Source organism: Polyodon spathula, chromosome 16 (assembly GCF_017654505.1).
Source record: "Polyodon spathula isolate WHYD16114869_AA chromosome 16, ASM1765450v1, whole genome shotgun sequence".
Lineage (NCBI taxonomy): Eukaryota > Metazoa > Chordata > Actinopteri > Acipenseriformes > Polyodontidae > Polyodon > Polyodon spathula.
In genome coordinates, this window is record NC_054549.1 from 36,457,571 (window position 1) to 36,469,924 (window position 12,354).

General features: G+C 38.5%; 1 protein-coding gene across 10 annotated transcripts in view; it reads right to left on the reverse strand.

The window, feature by feature from the left end:
- Positions 1–12,354, reverse strand: part of LOC121329395 (ERC protein 2) — a 262,968-nt gene that overhangs the window by 234,808 nt on the left and 15,806 nt on the right. For all 10 annotated transcript variants that reach the window (XM_041274987.1, XM_041274985.1, XM_041274984.1 and 7 more), the window contains exon 3: positions 1,619–2,035. In XM_041274987.1, coding sequence (XP_041130921.1) covers positions 1,619–2,035 — 417 coding nt within the window. The remainder of the gene's footprint in view (positions 1–1,618; positions 2,036–12,354) is intronic.

The window sequence follows — 12,354 nt, forward strand, 5'->3', positions numbered from 1 at the left end:
TTTACTAAAAAAAAAGTCCATGCTTCAAAAGTAATAAGTTAATGCTTCTCATGTCTACCTCCAGAGCATTAGATTAAACTAATTGATCAAACTTCACAGAAAAAATACTTTTTTGTATTTATTTTTTAAAGCATGAGTAATAGCTACCATCATTACTCAAACAGCAGTGCAGCGCTGTATTAAAAGGGAGCGTTTATGCAGGTTTAATTTGCCACATGTAAGCATTCTGTATCATTTTCTACTGTCCTTTCTAAGGCAAATCAGTACTGTATGTGTCATGTTCATGCCTAACTCTGGTAGGATAGTCTCTCTGTCTGCTCTGCTTATTGTGGGCAAACTCACTGATACTGTTGTTCACAGTGAGACTGTCCAGATGAGTCTGTCCAGAAGTGTCCTATAACTCTAACCTCCCCACCTGCAAGACACTACAGAGAAGCTATTTCAAAGATATCCTCATTCAGATTACTTCTTTATACAGCTGTGATCAAAAGTTTTGCATCACCTAGAATTCAGACATAAGAAAAAAGAAAAAAAAAACTATGAGCATAATTTAGATATTTTATTTAAAATAATTTAATCATAGCAACTAAAAAATGATACCGCAAAAGACACATTGTCCCCTTTTTCAATTTGTGTTAGGTTTTCAGCAAGTATATGGAAAACTACAAACCGGTATGTAATTCAATATGTTAACGTAACATTATTAAGGAGCTTTCATTCGACTTTACGAAGCAAAATGTGTTAATTCTATAGAGGGTGATGCGAAACAGTTGACCGCAGCTGTACCTGCAGTACTGTACTGGCTGTTGCTGAGTTTATAGCATGCAGCCTACAGAACCTCACTTTGCACTACAGCTATATGACTAATGACTAATTGAAAATGTGGTATAGCTATGCAGAGTAATATCAGAGCTACCTTAACTAATGTATAGTTCTTCTTTAGATTCACCTTGTTTCATTTTCTGTTTCAGTTGTCACACACTGTTTATGTCTGAAGCACTCCTTTCAACTAAATCAGGTACAGGTACACCAGAGTGTAACCACTAACCCGCAACACTCTGCCCCTAGTGGTTGTAGGAAATACCACATTGGGTCAGCAGGATGAGTTAAACGAATGTGAAAATGCTATAAAGTGAATCAACAAGAAAAATGCATCAGTTAAGATAATTTAGATATTTAAACCCTGTACCAAGCTACTCTCAAAGCAATGACTTCTGGTATTGAGCATCCTGACTAAATGATGATCCAGTAGACCAGAGGTCTCCAACCCTAGTCCTGGAGAGCCCCAAATACTCAGGTTATATAGGTGTCTATCTCATCAATGGATAAAGATCTCTAACACTTGTTAATATTGACCAATTTAGCTAATTGGTGCAATTAAGTAAGTGAGACCTCAATTGAAATGAAAACCAGAAGACCCATTATGATCCCCAGGATCAGGGCTGGAGACCCCTGCAGTAGAAAATTAAAATATAAAGCAGCCATAGCAGATGGTTGGAGGTGATACGATAGAGGAAAAATGCAAGAAATGGCTGGAGAAAATGAAGAAATAAGGAAGTGAAAGAAATCTACAGAAATCTTGCACAGTGAATTTTACTCTACAGGCAGCGGTACGAACCTCTCGGAGGTGGATGTTCTCCTTCTCTTTCTGGTCCAAGATCACCTCCAGGTGATTGACCTGCGATTCGGCCTCGCCCATCCTACGGATTCTTTCGTTGTCGTCCTCCATGGACCTGGAAGGCAAGCCTTTGCTCTGCAGCATTTCCAGCAGCTTCTTGATCGACTCGTCCCTGGCGTTGAGCGTTTGCTTCTGCGTTTCGATGCGGAGCTCCATCTCCTCCAGGGTCTTTCGTAAGAGGAAGAGCTCCTTGGCCTGTCGGTCGTGTTCCGCCTGCAGCCGCCGGAAGTTCTCCTCTGTCAGCTCGATGGTGAAATGATCTGCGATCCTGCTGCCACTCTCCTGCTGCAGAAGGTGGTTCAGGTCCCTTTGGGTTCTCAGTTCATCTTGCAGAGCTTGGATTGTCACGTGGAGATGCTACAAGTTAAAAAAAAAAAAAAAAAAAACAACAACAACTTTATACATATATGGGTTTGGGTGCAAAAACAAACTTCCCTAGCATCACTGTGTCTCTGCAGTCTTAATCAAATTAGCCAAGTAACATTCATTTAGAACAAATTTATTTCAGCTTCAGTACAGAACAGACATGAACGAGCGTCTTGGAATCCACATCTCTACTGTATATGCCTTTAAGAACTTAGCCATCCAAAGCCTATGTTACCAGCTTCAGGATCTTTAGACCTTTAATCCACTGTATGATGAAAAATAAATAGTGAAATTCAGACAGACATACAGAAGAACAGAGTACACATGGAAGACATGTGTCACAACACTCAGACACACAACATTTCAAACTCAAAGTTCCACTTCTGAAATCCGGAGCAGCATGGTCAAAAATACGTGAGCTGCCAAAAAAGCATCACTAGGACACCAGTCTGTCAGTAACAACATGCACACTATTAACAGGAACACAATACATGCTTCAGTATTCTTTTCCTTCAAATAGTAACAGCTGTGCAGTACACTTGCTTTATGTATTCTATATAGTACTGTATACTGTGGTGTTTTAGCTAGGAAAGTACACTAGACAAGTGATGTAACCCAAGCACCCTTGCATGTTACACTCAGGGTGCTTGTTACACACGACATTTGCTGAAAATGACAGCCTTGCAACTGTTTTGTGTGGTAAACAAAACAAATAGAGGAGGCCTGGATTTAATCAGAATTTTAGCAGATCTGTAGCTCATAGGCAAGGTACTCAATTGAGGAGATAGTTAAGGTAAAGAATACAAGAATCTTCCAAACTAAAGGCAGACTGCACACTACCACAGAGTTATGTTTCGCACACCAACTGGTTGTAAACATAGGACAAACCTTAGTTCTTCTCGGATCCAATGGCTGCACAGCATGGCAAATGACAAAATGGACCAAAATCAAATAAAGTGAGGGCAAAGCAGCAAGCAGAAAACAGAATACATGGAAGCATAACAATGCAAATCATTTTAAAAATCGGCAGTACAGAAAACAATACTGGATGGCTGCCTTCAGCCACCATTGTGTTTTTATTTTAATTATTTATTTCTATTTTTTTAATGTTCCAACATTGCACAGTAATTGAGGAGGCAAATGACAGAAACTTGAAAGGTACTGAACAGTTAAGGAACACAATTTGCACCCCACATCTTTCATAACAGAAATATATTTTTTTAAATGGTTTTCTTGTATAATTGAGCCAGCATTGATATGTTTATGTTACAAAAATATACATTTTAAAAGGTCATTGTATATGGAAAACCCTTATAAAAACAGATTCATGCAAAACAAAGTCACAGTCAATCATACTGTATTTAGAATACAAACCTTCTGAAATGGACATACTGGTATATAATAATAATAATAATAATAATAATAATAATAATAATAATAATAATAATTTGTTTTGTGTTTTTTGTGGTAGAAAGGTGGTGGATGTTAAACCTTCACAATTGGTCTCATAAATAAAAATGATATTACAGATGACAGATTAAATATACCAGCACTGTAAAAGCTTAAGGGGTGCACTGCATATATAAAAAAAAAAAAGTCAAATGAACTCCTGCCTGCTAAAACCTGCAATTACACAGTCTTCAATAGATCAGAGCCACCTCCTGGAGACTGATAATGGGGACTTGAGAGAGGTGATGCTAAAAAACTAAATGACAATGCAGTTGGCTATTGAAATACCATCACCAACAATGCATTACAAAACTGGCTTTCAAATCACTTACGAACCAAAGTAGTCTGCCAATAAACCTTTCTGAATCAAATGATAGTTTTCTGTGTATTTAATTTGCATGCAGTACTAAGTAACAGAGAAAGAGATAACACCATTAAACAAAACTGGAACTGTACATAATGTTAATCCCAAAATCGACTCCTGTGTTGACCTACAATTATCTCAAGTATCCTTATTTATGGTGGCTCTTAGTTGTGCTGGTAAGGGTCATGAACTCTATCTATTGAAAGCCACTAAATATCATCCAATCAGCTATGCTGTAGTGCTGTATGTAGGGGGTGCTCCAGGCTGAAGCACTGTTATAATTGATATACTGCCATGTATGAATCACACCTCATCCCCAGGAATACCGATCGGAAACAGAAGCTGCACTGGACCCTCCTCGACAGGATTCTGAATTAAGACTTTTTTTTTTTTTTAAACGTTAAGCAAATTGTATTAATTTTCTTTAAAGTCCAGTATTACTGTCTTTGTTAATTATTTTAACCTTTCACATTTCATAGCACTACTGTACATGTCAAAACGTCTGCGTCATTGATGCATTGAAAAATGCAATGATCTCATTCTCACAGATCTTTGCATTTTTAAAAGAAATGGCATTGTACAAATCAATGATTCATTTCTCTAGGTGCTTTTAACTACAGCAATCAGTCATTCACTCTACTAAATGCATGTCATGTCATAGACTCCAAAGCTATAGTACAAGGCAGAGGTGCCCTTCCATGCCAACACTTTGTACAAACCAAATAATGTCGGAATTGCTACTGAGCCATTAAACGTCCATTAAACTGTGTCAGAGTGACGTGTATTTAAAAATAAAATGGAGTAATATTGTTTGAACTTGTCACAGAATTATTATTATTATTATTATTATTATTATTATTATTATTATTATTATTATTATTATTATTATTATTATTATTATTGTTATTTGCACCAGTGTCAAGTCTGGTCAACCTTTTTTTTTATCCTGGATTCCCTTGCAATAGGGTAGCCGGTATTTCAAGAGCAGTGACTATACTAAAGAGGATAGTTTCTGAACATGTTTTTGAGTTTGATTCCCTGCTGTACTTCAACAGCTGTGATAATAGAGTAGCAGCACCGCCATATTACATTCAGTATGATAACCCTGTGTTAACTAATTACAGTGTCTTATAATGAAAAGGAAAGAGCAAAATGTCACTGTATGCAGGTCTGCACAGTTGAAATCGTTAATAGCGTAAAATGACACAGTCATATAATGCATGCAGAAATCTACAATTAAAGGATACGACAAAAAATACTTCTAACATGATGCTGTCAACCAAAATAAAATGGAAAAGGTCGAGCAACATTATAAACTTCATAAAATACTATTTAGAGCCTATAACTTTTTCTGATACAATTAATCTTTTATAATATACCCAGGTTTTGGAGTCAAGGCTAGCGTTTCACGGCTAAACTCTTACATTCACACTTGGTTATTAAGTTTAATAAAATTGCAATGACAGCCTTTATTTTTCACACAGTTCCACTTGTACTCAGCACTGCCAATATCCCTACCAGAAGGAGCAAGCACTCTTTGTTCCTCAGTAATAATTTCCACTAGGCCCCTAGCATTTATCAAAGTCAGTATTAACAATGGCTCTCAGAGTATTTGCAGCAGTTGGATTGCAGCCTAGCTCCTGTCATAAATTCTAATATATTTCTATATTTCATCCTAGGTAGTAGCTGGTGTCTGTACTGTATTTGCAGGCTCAGAGTCACTGTTCAAAAATACCACCAATCAAACTAGCATTATATGACCTTTATGGGTTTTAAATGAATTGAGTTATGATCACCCAAAGAAAATCACTTTCATCTGTTGGATCTTTGCCTTTCTCCCTCCTTTTGAGATTTGTGGAGTTTACCGTTTTAACCCTTTACCCTCTCCACCTCCCCATCCTTAAACTTTTAGAAATTAGATGGCAACATTTAAAAAACAAACTTGTACTGTGATGGCTTAAATAATACAGTAGATGGCAGTACGTCATCTCCAGAACATCTCTACAGCTCCAGTGTTGTGTAAATGGGCTGTTGCTGAAGACAGTACCAACAATCTCCTCCCTGTATAAGTTAACACTGCACATTTACTATATGACTTATTTAAAACAAATTCATCTTTAGAATTATAGCAAATATAACATGAAACAACAGCAACCAAAAAATGTATGTATTTGAATTACATTCTACATTATATCTAAGGTGACCATACGGCTCTGTGTTCTGTGGGACAGTTTGGGATAGTTCCGGCTTTTCAACTCGCAACCCAATGCATTCTGGTAAGCGTAGTCCTGCTTCTCTTAAAGGTAAGAATGGTACCTGAGACAGGTAAAACAGACTAGAATGCATATGGTCACCTTAATTATACCTTCTGTGTATTATACATGCAACTGAACTACAATCTTTATTGAACGGATGAGAAAAAATAAAGAGAGAACAAATACTTTCTTTTTTTTTGTTGCCTTTCAAATGGGTTACAATCCGATACGCTGTTGGTTGTAACAAGTTTTACTGCTATTTACAGTACTGTATTCAATTACAAGGACCCAGTGTACGGCAGCAATGGTTTTTGATTAAGAGTAGTTCTTGTTTTCAAATTCAGGAGGTTAATGAGCAGCTTAATTTTCTTCATTAATAAAATCAAATCCATGCAGCGAGACTAATCAGGATGTTAAGGAGGAGCTGCATGGCACAGAGAGCGCTGCACACGCACAGGCAGTCAATCTATCAGAGCTGCCTGGCAATCATCGAGCTGTCAGCGAGGCTCTCTAGAGCTGCCACTCTCCACGGTTGTTCACGCATGGCTAGAAGCGAAGGGTTCTGCTCCCACAACACAGCTTTATTTTACACGCCGCTCCGAGGAAGCGCCATGCTGAAGCATGAGCATGACACAATGATAAAGAGGGTAGGGCACACCTCAAGGGTAACATCTGCCAAAATAATGCTGGGTTTCTAAATGGCAAATAAAGCAATACAAACCAAAATCCACTTTACTGCAAATAGTCGCAATTTTGTCACAGTGATTTCGTTTTGTGTTTTAATCTCTCAGAGTTTAGGCAGCTTAGTAAACTTGCTCAACAGCACAGAAACTCAGCTGTAACATTTTAGTCTTTTTTTTTTTTTTTACTTGGGCATTATGACTGGCCTGCAAAGTTCTGGAAGACATGAACCTTACACTAGCTTTTGACACAGAATCAAAAGGGGAACTATACCCACATACTGATAAACACAGCGGTGTCTCTTACAATAAACATGTAAAAGCTGCAGATTTCAAACCACTGCAAATGTTGCTTTAACTCTAGATTCCCATTTTCTAGTTTAATGATCTAAAACACCAGCGGACATAAGGAAAATAGACAACAGTGTACCATTAAAATACTACCCTGTGAAATCCGCTACCTGGACAATGATATATAAACAGACGAGAGGAACTCAGTCTAAATGGAGCACCTGCACATCACCAGGCACATGACCTGCCTTCCCTAAGCTAGAGGGCAGATGTTATCCGCTGGCACAAATCTAACTTGTAGGCAATGGTGAGCACAAAGATAGGATCCATAGACATTCTGTTGTTTTGCACCAGCCGTTCTCATTTACTGTTTGTAGTTTTTATACACTTATAATAGATGGATAATGTATAATATATTACCAGTAATGTAATATGGGGGGTAGTAAAAAGTTCTTGTAGTATAATAGCATCAGACAGGAACAAAGTCTTGATAAATGTTCAATAACCATTGAATGGCACCCACTTTTCGAATCTCTCAACAGTACATATTACCCTAACACACACACACACACACACACACACACACACACACACACACACACACACACACACAGAGCTTGTAAATGGAAAACAAAGAGCAAGATGTATCAAGGTCTTTGCACTAAAATGAAAGTTGCATTGCTAGTCATGGATCTCTACAGAATGTACAGTACAGTAGTTGTCCAACCAAAAGCAGCTTTAAAGAGTTTCCCCTTGTAGACCCCTTCATGACCTATTGCAGGACTTCTGATGTTAACCTTGTCAGGTCTAACAGTTTAAAAGGCTTTCATCTGATGTTGCTGGTATTTAAGTGAACACTTTGAGACTTTGAAATACAGACACCCACATATGTTTTTTTTTTGGTTTTGTTTTGTTTTTTTAATTAATAAAACATTTTAAACAAAAACAAAAAGTAAACAGTGCCCTCATTGTCCAAAGTATTACACATCAGCTTGCAGCTCATCACTTCAGCTCCAGTCAAACTAGAGCCGGGTTTATGCATGCAGATCACTTATCTGTGGAACCAAACTTGGAAACTCTTGCAAGCTCAAGACACAATTTTTATTAACTATTTCACACACACACTCAAATGGCCATAGAGCAGGTTTTGTTTCAATGTTTTTATCCAAGCTCGGCTATTGTTTTTTTTTTTCCCAACCCTTAACAGTATGAAATTGGGAATTAAGGTCCTAAATTCACGCAGATTTTATGGAAGGTTTTGTTTTTTAAATCCCATTTGATTAGAATATAAATCCTGCATTTCACAAAACTCTTTTAAACAGTTGTACAGAAGGCTAGGAGTTTGTTTTTCTTAATTTGAAATTCAGGGTTTAACCTTATTGTAACAGGGAGAGATCTGTGCTGACTCTGCTGGCGTGTTCACGGGCTGCAGGAAGAGGGTGACAGTCATCCAACAACCGCCTGTGAGTCATGGCAGTGACACGGGGAGGTGGGAAAGTGGGTGTGTGGACTTTCCCCCCTCTCTGAATGGCTGAGAGGCGAGTCTTGGCAGATTGCTAGCCCTATAAAAAAAATGCTCTGCTGTTTCCTTAGGTCTGCCCAATTAGACACAACGAGAGTGCGGAAGCTCTGATCCAGGACCGGGAATCAGGCGAAACAAAGAGTTTCATAGCGAGACAGAGAGAGCGGGGAACCCTTGGGCAGACCCCGGCGTATTGTGAAAGAACAGGCTAGTTAGCCTACAGAGTAGGACGGTGAACCGGGTCGTGCGGGTAGCGGCGACCGGGATAACGCTGCCGAGTGCAGCACCTTTTATTTGTAGTTTTATTACTGTTTTATTTTCCATTGTTCTTTTCGCCTTCTGTTTTCATTATTATTTCTTTGAGCACCTGCGAGTGCACTTGCTGTTCACATACCAGCTGTGGTATTTCCGTGGTGCTGTCTATCATCGTTGATAGGCAGCCCACGGTCCAGTGTCCTCTGCCGGAAAAAGCAAGAACTGTTTGCAAATAAAACTGGGCACCTGTGTGGTGTTTTCAAGTACACCTGTCTGTCTCCTAGTCAGTGAATTACCCACACCCCTTCCACACTTATATAATGTTTATAAAACACTCTTTAAAAAAAAACTTCCATAAAACAGTCCTTAAATGTTTTGTGAATAGAGCCCTAATGGTCAAACTCATTGGGGAATGGTCACATACTCTTTGAGAACAGTCAGAGTGAAAACATGCACTGCAATTCTCATTAATGTGAAGGGGAGTCGTGAGTGGGGCTGGCTGTGCTGTGGAGAGCACAGCTCTCCTGGTTGGGTAATTGAGTTATTTCATCAGTCACTTTGCCCTCGTCCTCCCTGCCACCACGCTGAAAAACAGATGGCAGCGCTATGGGGACTGGCAATCGCACATTATTATTCTGCCTTCTGGTCCTTTAATGACTAAGCAAAAGGGTGACACTTAAATGTAAATTCTCCTCAGTGGTCTCCTCTAACTATCCCATTCCTGCTGCTGTTGTTCACACCCAGGTCATATTTCTATTGCTATGCAGTACCACTACACATGCCAACATCTGTTACAACTTCAGGAAAAGAGCATAGAATGACTATGTTCCCGTAGGAAGTAGTTATTTCTTGATAGTAATGTTACATGCTGGATGTACAGAAGATCCTATGCTTTGTTACTGTCCTTCTTTCTGCAAGTTCTGTCTATTCATAGCCATCAGCAAACAAATGATTTCGAAAGTAAAACCATTAGCATGTTTTCATCTGGTTCAGCAGACTTTATAGCCATTACGTCCTAAAAAAAAGTAATCTTATTTTTTGTCACTCGCACATCATTCAATCTTTTTTTTATATTAGGCCTTTCACGGTGGGCCACCATCACACAGCGCTGCACATGGAACTTACAAAGAATGTGTAATCAAGTAGAAAAGGAAAAGGCTGTCTTACTGCTCCGGGCCAGTCACTGTATTTTCACTTTCATTTCTCACTGAAGCAAAATAAAAGTAAGAAATTGCACTGATTATAGTGTGCAGAAACATAGGTCTACAAAATACATCGACTGTGTGTTTGTGTAAAAAGGTATTTCATGTTTAATCAGACGTGGGATCAAATATAGTAACTGGTCTTCATTAATTCTTATATTAAACTCTCTAAAAGTCCAGTGCCTCCTTGCCAAGGTGTTTCATAATGACAATTCTTTCCTTTCATTTCCCCCTTGGCTCATTTCGATGCTGCTGTGCAACGTAGATTCTGGAAAATTACATTTGGAAAGGAATGTTCTTGTGCCCTTTTTCTTTCAATAATAATAATAATAATAATAATAATAATAATAATAATATCTTTATTTTTATATAGCGCCTTTCATAGTGGACCACAAAGCTCTTTACAGAGGTAGGCTGTGAACTGTGCAAAATATGCACAGTCACTTACAATAGGACATTTCAAGCCAACCAGAAAAGGAAAAGGACGAGGACAAGGACAGCTCCATTCAAGCTGTCCTACAGTACAAGAGCCACCTCAACAAGTGGGCGTATTTACTTTCTCGTTAAGAGGGGTCAATATTTGATCCCATTGGTCACTGGAATATCATGAATATTTGAATTCTGTAAATTAGAAATTATAAAATATACATGCAAAAATGACAGCGACTGCTCAGTGAACAAGATTTGCCAAGAATCCGCCTTTAACACAAATTACTGTTAGAATATGCATTGAATTTTAGAACACAATGTTTATTATTGGTTCCCTTATAAAGTTTTTTTGCAGTTTTCCCATGTTTTTCCCCATGGTTATACTATGCATTTACCATAGTTTACCCTGGTCTGCCATGTTTATTAATATACTTTGCCATACCTCGCTGTTCTTTACAATGCTCACCTATTCTTCACCATGCTTTTACTATGTTTTAATACACATTGCAATGCTTTTAATATGATAAACTTTTAGAAGGCTTCATTTCAATACAACAGAAAAACACTCCAGAAGTTATTTTCTCTTCAGTTATATGAAATGTTATTTGGTGTACAGTGCAATGTTGCTGTGGCACAGTAGCGGGAGTGGTGTTCTATTCGCCTGGCAGGGAAAATGTTAATGGCACAGCTCACAAGAGACCATCAGTAATAGCTGCAGTATTCAACAATGTAAAGGTCCTAAAATCCTAATTTCTGACAATTGAATTGTTTTCATTACGTTCAGTTCAAATTGATGAAGGCGCACAGCCCCTTGATTTTGTGATGCATACAGTATTCCCTACAGGCACGTTGTCTTTGGAAAGGCACGGGCTGACAGGCAGCAGGTCTCGCTGCGTGTCCTCGGACAGGAACCCCCTCTTAATCAGCGCTTCGTCAGCCAGCCGAGAGAGACAGATCAGGGGCTTGCATGACACCCACCCACACAGATACCTGCTGGGCTCACTTTGTACAGATGCCTCCTTTCCAGTGCTTTGCTGGCATTTCTACTGCAATTAAGCAGGGCTCATCCACAGCATTACATAGTTAAAAACAATGTATTTGCTGCATTCGATCAGGTAAGCTTTAGCAGGATGAGAACTTAAGATTGAACCACAGCTATTCCAAAAAGGGTAACCGCCCACAGATAGCCCAGAATATACATTCTAACTGAAACTACATTATAAACTCACCATAGAAACAGATAGAAAGAAAGAAGTAGGCTAATAGACAGAACAGCTGTGTGCATTTCCTACGTTTCAATAGTTACAGTAGCTTCCCCAGCACCACTGCACTACAACACTGACAGCTGCAAAGATCCCCTTAAACAATAAAGCAAGCATTATACAGTACCAACTTCCTCCAATACTGCTAGGACAATGGTATACCAGGGTACTGTATGCTGTTCAAGCAGTAACCCCTTAGTTTAGGTATCCGGATAAGTGACTATCAGCAACAGCAAAAAAAAAAAAAAAAAATGTCAATAGTGTATAATAACTGCATTGCAAAAGTAACAAGCAGATCTGAAAAGACAGGCAGACAGAATATCTCCATTATAGCTGATTAGAAACAACAGCAACAAAAAAACAATGGCAAAAGCGTAGAATAATAGTCTTATTATTTCTAACCAAATTCTAGAATTGTTAAAAGCATAAAATACTCTTATAGAGTATACAAATACTCTTCTGAGTGCTTGTGGCATACAGAGTAATTTGGTAAAGAGGAAGCCCTACTAGGCTGCTCGGATTGCTTAAAAGGTTAACATCACTGTAACACACCGTTCATGGAACCCTTCGGAATCAGATCCCTCAAGATGGGTCTTTAAAT